Source organism: Podarcis erhardii (genome assembly GCF_964252035.2).
Source record: "Podarcis erhardii genome assembly, chromosome: 10".
Classification (NCBI taxonomy): domain Eukaryota; kingdom Metazoa; phylum Chordata; class Lepidosauria; order Squamata; family Lacertidae; genus Podarcis; species Podarcis erhardii.
Window position 1 is genome coordinate 30,692,060 of NC_138500.1, and position 19,304 is coordinate 30,711,363.

The window sequence follows — 19,304 nt, forward strand, 5'->3', positions numbered from 1 at the left end:
GGGTAGAAACTAATCCATCCTCTAGACTAGAATGTGGAGTGGGGTGAAACCCACTCACTCAGTGAAAAGTGAAGCTCCGGCAGCTGGCCTGTACTTTATTGCCAAACAGCTGGCAAACTACTTTAACACATCTAGGGTAGCATAGCAGCTGAGCTATGAACCCCAGAGCCCTTGTTCAAATCTCACCTCTGCCTTGAATTGATCTACGTTGAATTGACCTACGTTGAAGGGTTGTTTGATTCCAGATAGACAGATAGATATGGATAGTATTTTTATATTGTGAACCGCCCTGAGATCTTTTGATGAAGAGCGGTATATAAATCTAATAAACAGAAGAATAATAACAGAATAATAAAGTGTGTGTGTGTGTGTGTGTGTGTGTGTGTGTGTGTGTAGGCCTCTTTCCCACTCAAAGACCTTCAAAAGTGCCTTATGAAGTAAAAGATGACCACAACATTAAAACATGAAATATAAATTAACACCACACAAAGCAGCCACAGCAGAAGAGAACAGATGGTGCCCTCGTTCCATGTACAAAAGCCAGCCGACCTGGGAGCTGAATATTTCTTCAATACAGGCAATGAGATTGTGTCCTCCACTGCATTTTAGGGCAGCAGACTAGCTTTGGGTCACATGGCATGGCAGGCCTTGTGGCACACAGCTCTGTCCTCCAACAACTCACTGCTACTCCCAGCGTTCTTCACCAGAGTTGACTGCCTCACTCTTGCCTAGCAAGAGGGTCAGTAGCCACCCTAGTGCTGCAGAGGTGAGAAATTCTGCATGTGCCTGAAATTCCAAAATCTCCTACCCAACTGTTCAGGCACCTGAGCTCTCTCCTCTATTACATCTGGTCACCCAAAGAGATACATTATGCTTTGCTCCGCAGTGAGTTTGGGTTATTTTCCTGGTTGCAAATAAGACAGTGGTGGGCCATTAGCATTGGTAAAGTCCATTGCCTTCACCTGTTTGCTTCTGAGAGACTCTCAAAGACAGGATGGTTAAGGAGAACAATGCAGTGCAGCTCCAGGCAATATTTCAAGCTCACTGACAAAGCACTTCATTCAGGTGTATATTCATTATGATTTTAAACAATTATTCCTGGTGTTCTGTGGGTTATTTTGCCAAGGGTGACTTTAGCAACTGGGCTCCTCCCTACCAGGAATGCATGAAAGGTCAGGATATTAAATTCCTTTGATATGAGGGGCAGAAGCAAAAATAGCAGCGATTGTGGCCTGATGATCCCATTAGCTCCAAAGGCTACTGGCAGATTTCATCAGTGTTCTCTCCGCCACAGAGACTGTTGATATGACTGATTGGGAAAACAAAATATTGGTAGACTTTGCAGAATGGAAAACCCAGCCCTGGGTATTCCCTTGCTAGCTAGCTGGAATTAAGCTGTAATAAGAATAACAAGGCAGGTGTGTGTATTTGTGCTTCTTCCACATGCTGAAAGTGCTTCTAACATTCACCCTCCTTCCCCAATAATCTTTACAACAACCCTCTAAAATATGCCCAATGAAGATAATGGTTGCCTAAGGCAGGGAACCTGGTTTTGTTGTTGTTGAGGGTTTCATTCCATCAGCCGTGATCTGTTGGGAGGCCACATGGGCAGACAAAGCTCTCGCACACTGCAGGGCTGTCCAGCTCCAACGGCCCGAGACCCTCCCATTCCTCCTCTGGATCTACCCGTCCATCCCATGACATCTCCACAGGACTCATGGCAGCTAGGAGACATGTTCTATGGAAGACAGGACATTGCGCAAGAATAGCACACTCATCTTTAACAATTGTTTATGACAAGATTGTTTTACAAAATGTGGATTTAGGCAATGATCTATGTCACCCATGCACCATTTCCTAGAACTCTCTTGCTGGGCATTTGAATTGCTGGTAGATGCGCAGAGTTACATAGTTGTTGTTGTTTTTAATTTAACTTCAATTTTAGTTCAATCGGTATACACATCTTTTAAAAAGAAAGAAACAGAAATACACAACAGATCCCACAGCAGCTCTTGGTATTTTGCCAGGTGTGGGAAAAACTTTGGCCCTCAAAATGTTTCTGAACCACAGTTCCCATCAGCCCCAGCAACATCTGAAGAGCCAAACATTCCCTAGATGGTGGCAGGTGAATGAACTACTTGTAAATTATGCTTAATGTTACTGGGGTTTGGCAGGGGAACTGTGAGTGCAACCAGTGCTATTTTTCTAGAAAAGGAGGTGCCAGAACTCACCGTGAACACCTCCCTCGTTCTCTTAGAATGGTGCCCACCTAAGAGATGCGAGAACTGAGTTCTGGTGAGTTCCAGCTGGGGGGGAAAAAAACCTGGGTGCAACTTACATTTATTTCGTCATTAATAATGTTTCTATGTGGAATTTTTATTGCATTTCTATATCTGATTTTTATTTGTACTGTTTTCTCTTTTTTAATGTTTAAGAGTACATTTGGTTTTCCTGTTAATTATGCTGATTTATACGTGGTTCATTATTGTCTCAGATTCTTATTTGTAAAGTTTTAGTTTGATATTCTGTAATCTTCTCTTTGCTTATTGGAAATGCAAAGGGGTATAGAAATGATTTAAATTGCATTACAATAAATGGATAGTTGGTCCTTTTATAGGGAGAAAAGGAGATTCCGGCAACTACTGGTTAAATAGGCAAGTTGCAGAAGACATTGTTTATACCCATCCATGCCCTAACTGCATTGTGGCAGTGGCTGGCATGCAGGTGCCAGTGTGTGCAACCACTTCCCTTACTCATAGGAAGGAAAACAATGTGCCCTTCTGAACTCTGAGCTGCAGCTGTCTAGACAATGACTAAGGGAGGAATACGTTCGCTTTTGCAAAGCTTTGAAGGGTGTAAAGAGTGAAGGGGGAGAGGAATTTTCGGAACGGTACGAAGTGCATTAAAATTAAGGGCAAGATGAAAATGTTGTCCTCTGGGAATGCTAGACTGAGATCTGAGATGAGAAAGAATTTGCCAGCAGTGACATTTTGATTAGACTGAGAAATCCCCATGACTTATTCACAGTGTGTTCCAGGTAATCTTGTGGTTCCTTGCAAATTTATCAGGGGTTCCTAGTTTAAATGTTTAGGGACAGGAGACAAATTCCCCTAAAATACAATATGCACATCAGTGACTGGTGTTCCTCTTTGACACACAGTTGATGTGTTTTAGGGCAGACACAGTTTGTGAAGGCTTGTAGTGAAGCTCCTAGCAGCAGTGCTGTTTGAAAAACTATGATTTGCATTATATTAGGAAGGGTTCCCAACTCCCACTTGTTTAATAATAACAGCAACATGGCTTTCCTCACATATTAGGCTGTTGAAATGAAGAAAACTAAGAAGGTGTGGACTTCTGTGAGATAGACCTGTGGGCTCAGTTCACTTCTACAACTGAAAACATATTCCTAGGCTCAGACTAAACTTGATGGTTATGTTCTTTCTACCTCTGCTGTTGAAGGCAGTGTGTTTCTGAATAACAGTTGCTAGAAATTGTAAGAGAGGAGAGTCCTGTTGCACTCATGATCATAGAATTATAGAGTTGGAGGGGACCATAAGAGTCATCTAGTCCAACCCCTTTCAATACAGGAATCTTTTGCCCAGCGTGGGGCTTGAAGCCACAGCTGAGATGCTTTACCGATTGAGCTTCCCACAGGCATGTTTGGCCACTGTGAGGACTGGATGCTTGGACCATATGGGCCACTGGCCTGACCCAGCAAGCTCTTCTTATGCTTTATGATTGTGCTCAGAGGCATCTTGTTCTTTTCCATTCCATATCTGTAATTTGCCATTTGCACCTGCCTCTGGTTTGTTGGGTCTTGAGGTTCTAATAAAGAAATTGAATTGGACCTGAGAAGTCTGCCCACCTGTGATTTAAGTCTTAATCAGCAGCTTTCGCCTTGTTCCCGGGACTGTGAATTGCAGTTCTGAGGATTTCACCTTCCTCCACCGAAGTTATTTATAGACAAAAGGTTTGCAGAGCCACTGGTCTAGATTGCAGTAAGCCTAGGAATAACCATAGTTTGCTGGCTCTCATCATCCTTGTGAGCAGTAGTTGGTACAAAGTGAGGATATTTTACTCTGGAGTAATGAAGACTATACATTCCCTGAGAGGGAGCCGCATTAGTCTATTACAACAAAAACTAAAAGACTACAGGACTGTTTGAAAAACTATAAATGTATGATCTCAATTTATGTTAGGGTAAATACCTTGGATAATGAAGCAGTTTGCTGCCTACAGTAAGCACATCCATAAAACAGAACAATGATCCTACTTCCTAGAGACACTGCAATTTTAACAGTGACTGCAAAGCACATAAAGGTCCAGTTCATGGGTAACTCCAAACCAAACCATGGCTAAGTGTGAACGTGCAAACTTTAGGGTACTCACAGAAAATATTGTGGCCACTTCACTTCTCCCCAGTCATCCTGCCACTGCGCTATTTGGAACTAAGTAATGGTTTGCCTTAGCATTAGGTTTGTCTGCTTCAAACAAACCACAAGCGGTTAGGCAAGAACAAACCACATGCTGCAGCAATGGCTTGTTCTTAGCTTACTTCTTTTGGTTTGTCTGGGGGAGACCATTCATGAGCCCAGGTATGGATGTAACATGAAACTCAACCATAGTCTAGCTCTGGGTAGGGTGGCAATAGGACAAGCACAGGGGAGCGAAGATAAGTGGCTGTGATCTTTATTGTGAGTACCCACACACTACTCACACTTAGCCATGGTTTGGCTTGTTGTGAACTGAGCTTCTACATGCTTTGAAACCACTATTAACACTATGTAGTCCTTACAAAGTAGGAAGATCATTGTTATTACTTCCATTTTATGGACGTGGCACTGAGAGTGTGAGTTTAACAACAGAGTTCGAGATTTACCTTTCCTGTCTACTAATAACAAGGCTGAGATGCTGCCCGCTGGGCTGTACCAGTTTTAACAAGATGCCAGGCCCTGAACACTCAAGAGCAAATTGCCATTCCACCCACCACGATAGGATGTTGTTGCCTTTGCTCATGAAACCTTTGGGGCACACAGCAAACAGTGAGTCATCCCAGTTACAAGCGGAGTGACTCATCTTGTCTGAGCAAAGCTTGTCTACATTCAGCTGTGCGATGTACCTGTTTTAAATAGGGCAATGCTTAAGTTCGCATAATGCATCTAGAATTTGAGTTTTATATAACATTACTAGCCATAGCCATGTCTTACATGAGATCACTAACCATTTCTGTCTGGTACAATATTATCTGGCATTTCTGCTCTTGGAATGTTGTTGGGCAATCCCTGCATTTTGAACATGTGATTACTTTGGGGAAATGGGTGAGAATAAATACAGGCAAATTTATTACGTCTGGATTTATGATCTCTAAAAAGTGTTTCTTTCTTCCAGGTTGTAGAGTCGGCCTTTTGGAAACTCCTCTCCCCACCCCTGTCAAATTCCCACCACCCTGCTTTTAGCTGCTTTAAAACAAGAGACACAAAACCGCAGAATTTTTGAATTTAAGGTTTTTTTTAAAACAACTTTAAATACAGTACTGAGTATAAATTAATTTTTACATAAAATGGGTTTGGAGAGAGAGACCTTGCCCTCCTTACAAATGAAAAAGATGCAGGAAAACAAATGGTCTTTTAAAGACAACGAGAAGTAAGATTGAATAGCAAGAAGTGTTCTTTAATGTCAGAGAGCAAGCTTTGGGTATAAGGCAGGCAGGAAATCTGTGTTGTTTCCATCAGCCTTAAAAAAAAAAATCCTGCTACTGGCCTCCTCCATGAAACTATATTGAGAGACCACAGCCGTTACTGTAAGCCAGTAGTGCCTGACCATACTGCCAACTGATCGTTTGCCAGTTTTGCAAGGTTTGATCGGCCCATAGTCTTGGTTTGCAAGGAGAAAAGTTGGCCTACCCAATACAACAGATCAGGGAGGGGAAAACCCATGGCCCTCCAGATGGCTTTGGGCTACAGCTCCTATGTTCCCTAACCATTGGCCATGTTGGCTGAACTGGTGGGAACTGGAGTGCCAAACATCGCCTGGAAGGTGGCATAGTGTTTCCCATTCCAGCATCAGGCAGTACAGGAACCTGCCTCTAGCACCTGAATCCAAGTACTCCATACAAATGCAATTCAAGGGGGAAACAGTCCCCCCACCCCCTTGGACCCTTTGGATAACAGGATCTGAGGTATGGGGGCAATTGTGTGAGCCACAAGTTTTCTCTCTTCCTCCCCCCACTTCCTACAACTGAAGAGAGTGGAAGTACCAGACCCAGTTTGTCCCATGAGTTTGCAGTCAGTGTGCCTACCTTCCTACCAGCCTCCCGGTTTGTAGCCTTTTCCTCTTGTTCCATACAAATGAATGGAGCAAAACAGCTTAAGCCAGCCTTGCAGGAAAAGGAGGAAAACCTGGATTTTCAATCCAACCTGGTCATCAGGCAAATGTTGCGCTTCACATGCTTCCTATAAAAGTGACTCCAGGGACAGGTTATTCCTTCTCTTTCCTTGCGCCAAACATTTGCACAGATACATCTTTTAGGTAGCGTTGTGTGATGTGTCTGTCTCTTTCTAACAAACGCACATGACTGCCATGCTTCAACTCTTCTTCTGGTCTACCTGAGACATGGCAGGAAATCTTTCCAAGCATTAAGGTCTATCCAAGGTGCCTTTTGCTGGGCTAAAACCAGCACAAAGACCAGAGAAATGGCAGAGGCAGAGAGCAGGGGAGAAGGAGGGACTTACCTTGCAAAATTTTATTCAAACTCTATCCCAGCCTTTGCCAACCTGATGCCCTCCAGACGGGGCTGATGGGAGTTGTAGTCCAACACATCTGGAGGGCACCAGGTTGGCAAAGGCAGCTCTACCCATTTCTCCACTCATTATGTGTGTTTTTGGCCTTCTTCTTTTGCAAGAGAATACAGAGACTGAAAGAGGTAGGTGGAAAGTAGAAGTTATGAAGTTTTGTCTGTGCAATCCTTCTTTACTCTTTCCTCCAACACTTTAAAGATAAACAGGTGAGTGATCCTTTCTCTGACTTGGGTAAAGTGAATGTCTTTCCTTCTTATTTTACCTTCCCACAGGCCCCTGCAATCGTTCCTGAAGATAGGCCACTCTCTCTCTCACACAAAACCTTCAGCGGTGATTATTCTTTGGTGATCTGGAATGGCTTGTGAACCTTTAAAGAGATAACCGTTCCCAGCTTTGAAGAGACAAAATATAGGACAGCTGAGAAAAACAGAGAAGATTAAAAATAGCCAGTGGTTAAAGAGGGCCAGTTATCTCTATTCAGCTTCTTTGCCTCCCCCACATACATTGGATGCTACTGACTGGCTCCTTGTCCAGGGACTCTGGTTGGACAGCACTGGAAACAGAGGGTGAGGTGCAAAGCACCACTTGGCACACAGGCGCAACTACGCAATGCATCGTGCGATCTTTTATGGCTGTTGCAAGGCTTGGCACAGCTCTGTTTCCATCCGATCAGATGATGTTCACCTGAGGTTATTAAGACAAGTTAGCATCTGCATATTCGTTGCTGTATCATAGGAGGGATGGTAATAACACTGCCTTGGAAATAAAGTCGCCCACAAGGGACCTGTGATATGGGCTGGGCTGGTGGTAATCACAGAGTCATACCAATGATCTGCGCAACCCGTTGCTGTTTGACCCCTGATGAGCAGCAGCTCTGCAAAATACCAAGCAAATGTCTCTTTCTCGGTCTACACTGCTACTTGAGATCGCTTAAACAGAGGTGGCATTGATTGTCATTCGAAGAACATGCTCTAATACGGTTATTATGATTAACCTACCCACCCCGTCCCATTAAAATATAAAGCCTCTGAAATGGGGACTGCAGGTTGGGTTGGGGCTCCAGTTTATCCAGTGGTGGTAATCCTGACTTTACTGAATGCAAAGCCATTAAGAAAACCTCATAGCGAGTCATTCAAAAAAAAAAAGGGGGGGGGGTTTTCAAATTCCAGCTACTACAATAGGAGAGTAGCAACAGGATAAGTCAAGCCCTCCATAATCATGTGCAAAGAAGGCCTCTTTAACCCAAGCAGCTCCCTGGATGGGTGTGGGGAGGACCAGCAGTCCCCTATAGTACAGCTGCTCCGTTCCTGTTCACTGTCCCCACCCCCAGCTGGCAGCAGAAAGCGTCGTTGGACAAATGAATTTTGCTTTCATTGTTTCCATTCCCAGAGCATGGCATGTTTTAGTGGTTTTAAAAAATAAAACATATATATATATATATACACACACACATACACACACACATTAAAGATATCTAGTCAGACATCACGATAGAAGTCCTTAGTGCATTTGCTGTCACTGGTTGCCACTCTGACTGCCTTGACTTGCATCTGTTGCGCTGTAAGCTGCCTGAGCCCAGCTAACAGTCTGGGTGGGAGCAAGGAGGAAGAAAGAGGGTGGTGGTGGGGAAATCAAGCCTCCTCCTTCAAAAGGAGATCGGGGCCACAAGTCTTTGCCCGTTTCCAGTGCGTTTGCTCCAGCAGGCAGTATATTGTCCATCCAAATGGCTGTGTTTTCTTTCTTCCGTTTATTTCCCACCCCGGTTTCTTCCTTTCGGGACAATGCTGAAATGCAATTAGGTGAGAAGTCGAAGGGTAAACTTTGGTGGGAGAACGTCCAGCGAGCAAGGGATCAGGAAGCACCATTGGCCGTCCAAAAGTAGCATTGAGGCGGATGGACGGAGAGAAACTCTGAGGACCCCATGGGGGCAATACAGCAAATATATTAAATAATAAACCTGGAAGAAAAGCAAACAGAAAAAGTAGGTTTAAGAGTCCATCATGTGCTCAGTTCGTCCTAGTTATTCTTTACGATGATGTGCTATGCCCTGCCTACAAGAAGGTTCATAGCTGACAGGCTGCTACTCTATACAAACGTACTTATCATCCAGTTTGCTTACTTTAATCTCAATCTAAAGTTTTGGTTTCTATAGAATTGGGTTTTTTTGCTTTTTGTGGGAGAAAACAGTGTGGTGGTAGGAAGAGTAGCTAGGGGCGGTGGATGGAGTGCCATAGAATCATATAACTGTAGAGCTGGAATGGACCCAAGGGCCATCTAGTCCCACCCCCTGCCATGCAGGAACCTCAGCTCAAGCATCCATGACAGATGGCCATCCAACCTCTGCTTAAAAACCTCCAAGGAAAGAGAGTCCACAACCTCCCGAGGGAGACTGTTCTAGGCACAAATGGGCATGCTCTTATTACGCTCTATTTAATCTCGGAAAAGCCATTTTTGCTACACTTAAAGCCATTTTTCTGTTCAGTCTTTCTCAACCTGGTGTCCTCCAGATAATTTGCACAACAACTCTCTCATCAGTCTCAGTCGGCATGGCCAATGGAAACATCTGGAGGGCAGCCGATTCAGGAAGTGGTCTATCCCATCTCAAGAAGCAAGCTGCCAGCCTGACAGACCGGTCTGTTTGTTCCTTGCCTTTGATTAGGTCTTCCCAATCAGCAGAACTATGCGTCTGCTACACCTATTATGCCTTCCTTCCTGGACAGGTGACAGACCACTAAGCCTAATCAAAGCTGTGCACAGTCACAGTGCTCCTTGATAAGACAAATCCCAGTGGAGGAAATATTTATTCCTTGTCTCTTCCTCTCATTCTTTGGCTTCCTAACATGAATGGCAAATTAAGTTTGATTTCCATGTGACTCACAATGGAACAACGTTTTTAATGATTCTGAGCTACATGGGCTTGATGAGCCCAACCGTCTCCAACTGCTTGACAACATTTGTTGTAAGAGGCAGATTTGCAAAGCTACTTGGGCACCTTCCATTGGTAAACATGCTGCCTGCTGGATAGTCTCACACTGAGACTTCCACACTGTGCGCCTGATTGAAACTTACGCAGCAAAGTGGGTGGGTGAGTAAGCAGCGACAGGCATGGAAGCTGCAAGGAGGAAACTTCCAATGGGTACATTAGCTGAAGTAGGCTTCCTCATGAGTAAACACTGTAGAAGGAGCTTTGCTACGGGACACACAGGAAGTTGCCTTATACTAAGTCAGACCATTGACTCAGTTGTCAACACTGTCTATTGGCTCTTCAGGATCTTTGGGCCTACAAAGATGCGCTCTGTTGCTGTGCCACGGCCTCCCCTTGTGACAGAGCACAACTAATTTCTGTGTGAAACTGTCATTTTAATTCTGCTTCCAGCCGATTGCCTGTGCAAAAGCACAAGTGGTGTTCTTGCGATAGAGGTTCCTGTGCATTCACAACATGGCAGCTGTGTTTGTCGCAGTTACCTGACATTTGCACTTTTGCCCGCCGGCATCTTCTATGCTGGGAAGATTTCTTTCAGGGCCTTCTTATCGTGCACATGCTTGAACTTCCGATGCTTCCTCTTTTGTGGTGGCAACCGGTGCGCTCGTGCCCTTGCTGGAAGAGAAGCCCGAGTGCTCAGTGGCGGCCCACCTGCTAGGAAAGGAAGGTGCATGAAATACACACTGGCAGGCAGCAGCTCATGGAGATTGCTAATCAAATTCTTCTCTTCCCAAACACCTTCCCTGACGTTACTTCTGACTCTTCCCCACCCATCCAACCCTCTGCAATGCTCACCTCTATGCTCTCGTGAGTTTGGCCGGCTGAACACTCTGGGTGATACTGCTTCACATCGACATTCCAGGTGGTCTTCCAAGGCCACAATGGCTTTATTAAAGACTGGTTTCTTTCGGACAATTTCAATCTTATTTACCTATTGGAAGAGATTAAAAACAACACAAATCTGTCATGTGTGTATATATAAAATATTAACTTCAGATGAACCAGCACCATTGATGTTATATATTTATATACATTTTGAAGCCCTTTGCAGCTTATGTGAAATACGGATACGGCAAAGTTCTTAATAAGTACCAAAATCACTTTCTTGGGCCTTCAGGATCATTTTTCTGAAACCAACCCAGTAATCATGAAAGTGCATTGTGAGATGCACTATGATCTAGGAATTGTCAAGCTTGCCATGTCGGATCCTATAATCAGGATAAGTTGGGTCCACAGGAATGGAAGAGATGGAGAGTGCATTCAGCCCAACCTCTTTGAAACAACGGCCACCCATCCATCTGTGCCTGCCCACCTGCCACATTGTGTTTCACAAGTGCAGAGCAGGTGCGTTGCAAAATGATATCCGCACAGCGAATAGGTCCATGTCACTCCAGATAGCTGTAGCATTGCTGCTGCTTGCTAGGAGCAGAATGGGGCAGGGCAACAGCAGTGTGCACAAGTGCAGTGGCATTTACACCTGCAGCCGGCAACAGGATACTTCCCTGCCCTCGCTGCCCCTCTGCAGCGCTTCATCACAGTCCTGGTGCATGGCAGCACCACTGCAGACAGGAAGGTGGCACAGTGGTGGTACTCGTACTTTTTTTCTAGAAAAATAGGTGCCGGTACTCACCATGAAGTTGTTAAAGTAAGTGCCAAACTTTTTAACAACAACAACAAAAGAGGTGCCGGTACTGCATGCCCTTGAGTGCCCCCTAAAAAACACCCAAGCACTGGTGGCACTCAATTCATGTGCCACAACTGATTATAGGACCAGGGAGTCCAAATAATAACTGCTGCTTACATCTGGAAGAGATGGTAACTCTGCTGAAGGCAATTGGAAGTTACCACTGAGCATAGAGCTGTTTCCTGCCTGAAGGCTTCACCACGACCATTTTTTCTCTTAATGCACCGCTCTGCACACATCAGGACACATGCTTCTGGCTAGACAAACATTTCCAACCAAACAATGCAGGCACCTCTATTTTCAGAGGAAGCATTTCCAGGTCACATTTTCTTGGCTGCCCTTTGACCTCTTGTTTGCTTTTTTTCCCACGAAAACAACTCCCTCTGCTGCTTTCTTCTCCCTCCCCGCGGCCCCATTTTATTCTCTCTATTCAGTGTGACTTTCTAGAGAAAGGAATTTCCTGGCAAATGTATGGTGTAATATCTTCCCACCCCCGTGCCTTCTTACTATGGAAGACCCCTGGAATCCTCCCTCATGCATAGGTCAACCAAGGGGATCTGCATTGTATTTTTAAATGATTTTTAAAGTCATTTGTCTGGGAGGAAGTGCAGAGATCACTTATTGGCTGGATATTTAGCAGGATCAGAATGAGAGGTCAGCTGGCAGGTATCCGCTTACAGCACATCCAGACAAGAGAATGAGGAGGAGCTGCTGGCTTAATGGAGTATTTGCTGGAAGAGCAAGTGCACTGGCATGGTAAAGAAGAACAGGTCAGCATCTTCAGATCTCCCGGTACTACCCTTAAAGGGTAAAGGTAAAGGGACCCCTGACCATTAGGTCCAGTCGTGACCAACTCTGGGGTTGCGGCGCTCATCTCGCTTTACTGGCCGAGGGAGCCGGCGTACAGCTTCCGGGTCATGGGGCCAGCATGACTAAGCCGCTTTTGGCGAACCAGAGCAGCACACGGAAACACTGTTTACCTTCCCGCCAGAGCGGTACCTATTTATCTACTTGCACTTTGACTTGCTTTTGAACTGCTAGGTGGGCAGGAGCAGGGACCGAGCAACGGGAGCTCACCCCGTCACAGGGATTCAAACCGTCGACCTTCTGATTGGCAAGTCCTAGGCTCTGTGGTTTAACCAACAGTGCCACCCGTGTCCCAGTGCTACCCTTAGCTGTGAGTTTTAAGGTTTTTTTCAATAGTCCTGTTAAGTCATTCCCCCTCACGTGTATCAAATGATTAAAAACAAAAGCATGCACTGCAATTCTACGTGTGCTGCTTACTTGGTAGGTAAGTTCCACTTACTAACTCACAAAGTAAGTTCCATTGTGTCAAATGGTACCTTCTCCCTAGTAAGTGTGCTCTAAGGTGGCAGCCTTAAAATCTACGCTTCTGCCTTGATATAAAGGCCGCAGGAAGGAGCCTTTTGCATTATTACAAAGATGCATCATGTCACACATTTTCCCGTCTTCGTGGGATGAAAAGTTCCAGGGCCAGTGCTACTGGATTTAGTTTCTTTTAGCACTGGAGACTCACTTTAGTAAGAAATATGCAAGAAGAGCATAATGAAAGTACAAAGACAACACTTTCAGCAGGCTGTTGCTTCCCCATATAAACTTCACTCCCCCACCTCCCAAAGCAGGCCTTTGTCTTTGTCTACCTGGATGTGGCGCTCACGGACCCGCGTGGCGCGGCACTGCATGTTTCGGGTATTGCAGCAGCCTGTGCACCGCTGCACTTCCACGCATGGCGGCCACACCAGGAAGTTGGCGTTGGTGGGATCCACCATGGTCCGGGAGATTTCAAAGACTTCTGTCCGTGTCTTGCACTCTGCAATTACTGCTGGCTCCACAGGTTCTCCTCCAACTGGAAAGATCCAATAAGAAAAGCTATTGGCTTAATCAACAAGGACTATATTCTTCCCTATTCCATTCAACTGCCTGTCCAGTTTTAATGGGTATCTCATATTACCCACATCATCATCTGCGGAATCAAGAGCACTGTTGCACTGACATATTGGCCTTGTGTGAGATGGCAGGGCTATAGACAGACGAAAGTACAAATTCATGTTTATGGAGAAAGGCGTGGGGAAACTGGGGGTAATTTCTCACACATCCTTAGAAGCTACTAGGAGCCTTGGTAAGTCTCTTGCAATTGTCAAAGAGTGGAGGTTATTTCAGGCAACACAGAACTGCGTCGTTCTTCAAGCCCCTGATATTTGCCCCTCTGCACTGAACACCTGGATTGCTCAGTTGGTTAGAGCATGGTGCTAATAACACCAAGGTTGCAAGTTCAATCCCCATATGGGACAGCTGCATATTCCTGAATTGCAGGGGGTTAGACTAGATGATCCTCAGGGCCCTTTCCAACTTTACAATTCTATGAAAACTCCTTAAAAACACAATCACCAATACCCTGTTTCTGTTTCATTCCAACTGCAGAACTTCAGGTTTTTCCTTTGCAGAATCTGAGTGTTGAGCTTTCTTTTAAGGAATTAGAATCTCAGGGGTTGTATCCAACTTACCTGCACTCAGAGCAGACACATTGAAATTACTGGACCTAAGTTCATAATGCCCATTATTTGTTATATTTCTTTCCTGCACTGCCTCCCAAAGCAGTTCAGAGCAACAAACAATGTGTCTGCTCTGAGTGTGATGAATGTTGGACACCACCCCATATCTCTCAGCTAAATTCCCAAGGTTAGAGAAACAGGGTGGTAGTCAACTAAAGTTTTACTCAGAGTAGACACATGGAAATGAACGGGCCTAACCCGGCCATGTCCATCAATTTCAATGGGTCTACTCTGAGTAAAGCTTTGTTGGCCCTCACCCACAACTTTAGGAGTTGACCTCAAGCATGTAGCCTTACGTCTCTGGAAATGCAACACCAAATGAATACTATCCCATGTAAAAGGTATCTGTTTTATCTAACCACATTTGTAACCCTGTCCTTCTTCACAACAACCCTGTGAAGTAGGTGAGGCAGAAACAGACTGAGAAGGGACTGGGACTCAACTTTTCCAGCTCCTAGTGCAACATAATCTACTACACCAAGCTGGCTTTGATGGGATGGCACCTAAAGTTATAAGAAAGCTCACAAAGCTGTCATATTACCTGAAGAGAAAGACACAGTGATACACATCTGGTTCATGGTCTCTAGAGGGCCAGCCTTGTGCTTAAATTCCCTCACATAGATTAGATATGTCATGCCTGCAACTTACCTAGACTTCGTCTCCCTCGGAGAAAAGAAACAGGATTTTGACCAGGATGTATTCTGGTAGTATTCAGGTATGAAGTGGAGTTATCTTCTTCTGCAAAAGAAAACACGCACACATAAACTGTAATTGACAGTAATGCAGTGGAAAGGTTACATTATCAAAGTATGTACATGGAGATAAACATAATTTAAAAGGAGGAGACAGGAGAGACGCTAGTTCAGGTAAATTACTACTGTGTCTCCTTAGGGTAATCATTAGGAAGGTCAATGAGGGTTAATTGCAATGAGTGTAGTTCTGGGAGTGTGTAGGATAGTTCATATGCTTTCCAGTAAAACCTCCATAAACTGCAGCCTCTCTCCCAACCAATCAAATGTATATAAATTGGTTTATTTTCCAGGGACTTGCTCAGTCTCCATGCTTTATTCTGTATATTTGCCAATCACACACAGAGAGAAAGAGCGTGAAAGTGCAAGGAGCAATGATAAATCTTAGAAAGGCAATAGAAATGTAAAGGAGCTTGATCAGGGGCCACAAGGAAGATGCACAGTCATGCCAAGCAAGGAATATCTACGTCTTCCATAATGAGATCCTTTTATAAACATAACCCTGCAAATGTACCTTGCAATTGTCAGAAAGACAAGAAACATAGCTTTAAAAAATAAATAAAAGTAAAGGCAAAACTAGCTGTTGGATAGCTCAGTTGGTAGAGCACTAGACTCTTAATCTCAGAGTTGTGGGGTTCAGAGTTGTGGGCAAAAGATTGCAGGGGGTTGGGCTGGATCATCATCATAGTGCCTTCCAACTCTACAATTCTATGATTCTGTTATTCTATTAGGAATCCACATTTTGTACCAGATGCCAACTTTCACAAAATTGGGACTGTGTCAAATAAACAGCTTTAAGCGTATGCATATCTCAGCAGCATACCCTTGAATGGTTGAAATGGAAAATGCTACTCATTTCATGTGAACATGGTGTAATTCACAGAGCAGCAGTGAGCAAGCCCCGAGCCACTTCCATGGAATTAAGTAACAAGCAGTGTGCCAAAGACGTTAACTTTAAAATATATTTCTCTACATTCCAGGAAACATGTTTTTAAAATATTTGGAGATGTTATCGGCTAGCAGAATTTTAATGTTACACCATATCTACCTCCTAAATTACTAAGATTTTTTTCCTCCAGCATTCCAAAATACCTTGCATGTTACTTGTTTTGTAAATCATTCTACAGCAATTCCCCCAGTCTTTCTCTGCCTGTGAGAAAAGACTTTTGCGCAAAATGGAAAGTGGAGAGTAGCTGGAGAGCAACCTGCAGACTGAATCGCAACAAAGACCAGTCAAAGATTGCAGCCTCTAAATAAGGGAGCACCTATTGTGCCATCCGAAAGAGCAACACAGAAACTTCAACAAACCTGTACATATAGTGGAAAAACCATATTCCGCACCTACTGTACAGGTGCAGCCGGGACTATGCAAAGTATAGCACAACCCAGAATTGGGTTGACTGGCAGCAACTCTCAGACTCTTAGGCACTGGTGCAGATCTTTTACATCATCTGCTATTTTATTCTTTTGAGTGGAGGGGCTAGGGACTGAACCTGGGATCCTTTGCATGCTTTGTGCTCCACAAATGAGGTATGCAGTTCCTCCCATCTCACTGGCTCACAGGGTAAGAAAACCATATGTTAGTTTTTTTTATCAAAAAAATATTCACAAAATATAGAACTGAAGAATAAAAGAAAAAAATGAAAGAAACAGAAGAATAAAAGGGGGGAGGATAGATACATTACATCCATCCATAATTCTATTCCATCAATTTCCTGTCCGTCCTTCTATGACTCCCTAAAGTTTCCCATTCCTGCTGCATATTTTTCCTAACTATTTAAACATTCAAATTCTTCTCATTATAAACTATAACTGCTGAGTTTACTCCAAACTGACTAAAGTTCTAACATTTTCACAATGTTTTTAAGGTAGTCTACAAATGGCTTCCATTCCTCTTTAAAACTTTTCTCTTCTTGCTCTCTAATTTTGGTGGTTAAGCTTGCTAATTCTGGATATTCCATTCATTTCATCTGCTGCTCCTTCTTTGTAGGTACTAATCTCTTTGTGTGTATAGGATTCTCGCTGCTGTAGTGGTATACATGAATAAACTTACTAGTTTACTTGGTACCTCGGACCTCATTATTCCTAACACAAGCATATGTTAAATTTAAGGCACTGAGGGTAGCCTGCAAGAGATGGAAAGGCCTGCCAGCTTTCAATTCAGTTCCCTATGAGCACACCCATGTGTTTTCCCATAGGAAATGCTGGATAGAGCAATTCCCGTCACACCTCCTAGACTTTCCCTGGAGCTACCAGTCCCTCTAGAGTCTAAAACAATGGCAATTTTTGATGATAGATCCTGCTCAGCTGCAGATCTTTCCTTGTTTGAACTACTCACTTTGTAAGGGGAAGCAGGACAGGTGCCAATATTATGGGATTCATGCGGATTGTGAGGCTCAGGGAACTGATGGCCTGTGTTTATCTATGGAACGCAGAATGAAAACAAGCTTTCCACACGCACACACGCACACACCACCAGCAGGCATCTTTATGGCCAAACGAACCACAGCCACAAATTTTCTACATGGGATTCAACATCAGTATCCCAGGGGATGGCGTGAAGGGGCGTGAGATTAACCACCTTGTGGAAGCTAAGCAGGTCAGGGTCTGGTGAGTGCTTGAATGAGAAACCTCCTGGGAACTACATGCATACAGCTTTGGGTTATGTGACGTAAGAAAGGCAGGGGATATAAATAAAACAAATATTTCTCTCCCTCTTTCGCAACACTAGAACTTGAGGACAGCCAATGAAATTAAATGTTGGGAGATGCAGGACAGACAAAAGAAAGTACTTTCACACAGCACATCCTTAAACTATGGAACTCGCTCCCACAAGAAATTTGGATGACTTTAAAAGAGGGTTATAGGGACGTGGGTGGTGCTGTGGGTTAAACCACAGAGCCTAGGACTTGCCGGTCAGAAGGACGGCGGTTCGAAGCCCCGCGACGGGGTGAGCTCCCGTTGCTCAGTCCCTGCTCCTGCCAATCTAGCAGTTTGAAAGCACATCGAAGTGCAAGTAGATAAATAGGTACCACTCTGGCGGGAAGGTAAACGGCGTTTCCGTGCGCTGCTCTGGTTCACCAGAAGCGGCTTGGTCATGCAGGCCACATGACCCAGAAGCTGTACGCCGGCTCCCTTGGCCAATAAAGCGAGATGAGTGCCGCAACCCCAGAGTCGGCCACGACTGGACCTAATGGTCAGGGGTCCCTTTAAAAGAGGGTTGGACAAATGCATGAAGGAGACAAATGCATAGGTTCTACTGCACTGTCAGAGGCAGTGCGAATCACAAGTGGGGCAAGTGCTGATGTGCTTTCGGGCTTCCCACAGGCAACACCCCACTTCCCAAGGGAATGTGAAAGATTAGTCACTGGAACAAAACTGTATCTCTTATTCATGCGTTAGGGCCTGCTAGGCTCTTCCCTGACCCTCTTTCATCCCCCGTTCTCTGGAATTTTATCAGGCTAGGGTGGGGGTTGCATTTGCGCAAAGGTTAAGCAGACAAGGAAAAAATAGCCGCGCTGTTGACTTGAAACAAATCTTCTATTGAAAAACAGAGTTCTCCCCTCGACCCCACCCCCCTTTCCCCCAAGGGTACCCTTCGCCTCAATATATGGGCAGTGCAGTTACTACTGATGGGGGGGGGGAGAGCACACCCAGCCTTGGAAAAGCCAGTGCTGCTAATTTTGGAAGCCATGCTATTGTACGGCTTTGTGGAATCCAAGGGGGGAGGGGGAGAGACTAGCCGCTTTTCTCTAAGGGAAACAATAGCAGAGCACAGCTGGTGCCCTCCCTCTGCCTTTCCCTCCTCCACTCTCGGGCATTTTTGAAAGGGAGCGGGAATGCTTTTGAGAGCGCGCCAGTGGTCCGACTGGCATAGGAAACAAAAGCAGGAAATTCTGTTCCCCCGTAGATAGTGTCTCGGCAAAGATTACAAAGCTACAAACAGTCAAACACAAGAGAGAAGGCCGGGGGCTGGGAGGGGGGCAGGTGGCGGGCAGGGAGGACAGGCGGGAGCAAAAAGGCTATAGTAGAATGGAATTCACTCTGAAGAAAACGTTTATAAATACATTCCAGGGCCAACCTGGTGGCCATGACGTGTGCTCACATTCCTGCACGTGCCAAAAACCTCCTCGGTCCAGCCGCTGCTGAGTGACCTCAGTCATGTGGGCAGGTATCCCCAGAGCCCCACCACAAAGCCAGAAAAAAAAAAATCCATTATCCAGGCACCATAATAAAGCAGCAAATCTGCTCCCCTCCAGCTGCCTTGTGTTGCTCATTTCTTCCTTTCCACAGGGGAGAAAAGAGCAGGATTCTATAAATGAGACAGGGCAGCTCTAACTGCACTATGAATCATGGAAGGCTATAGGTTTTTCTAGTGCAGAAACTGGTGCAGTTCCCAGACTCCTGGAGACCTTTGCCCTAATCTAAAAGAAACACAGTGTGGGGTTTGTTTGTGTGTGTTGTTGTTGTTTTTAAGTGCTAATAATAATTCTGGAGGGAAAGGAGAAATCTTGTTAA

The 19,304-nt window shown here is 44.7% G+C and overlaps 1 protein-coding gene across 4 annotated transcripts in view; it reads right to left on the bottom strand.

Annotated features, from left to right (window-relative positions):
- Window positions 1–5,489: 5,489 nt before the first annotated feature.
- PDGFB (platelet derived growth factor subunit B) overlaps window positions 5,490–19,304 on the bottom strand; it is a 45,292-nt gene continuing 31,477 nt past the window's right edge. For 2 of the 4 annotated variants that reach the window (XM_081877679.1, XM_081877682.1), the window contains 5 exons: window positions 14,686–14,775; window positions 13,126–13,331; window positions 10,576–10,711; window positions 10,263–10,434; window positions 5,490–8,754 (listed from right to left, as the gene is read on the bottom strand). In XM_081877679.1, the coding sequence (XP_081733805.1) occupies window positions 10,295–10,434; window positions 10,576–10,711; window positions 13,126–13,331; window positions 14,686–14,775 (572 nt within the window). In that variant the 3' untranslated portion in view covers window positions 5,490–8,754; window positions 10,263–10,294. The remainder of the gene's footprint in view (window positions 8,755–10,262; window positions 10,435–10,575; window positions 10,712–13,125; window positions 13,332–14,685; window positions 14,776–19,304) is intronic. The other 2 variants (XM_081877681.1, XM_081877680.1) reach the window with 2 other exon arrangements.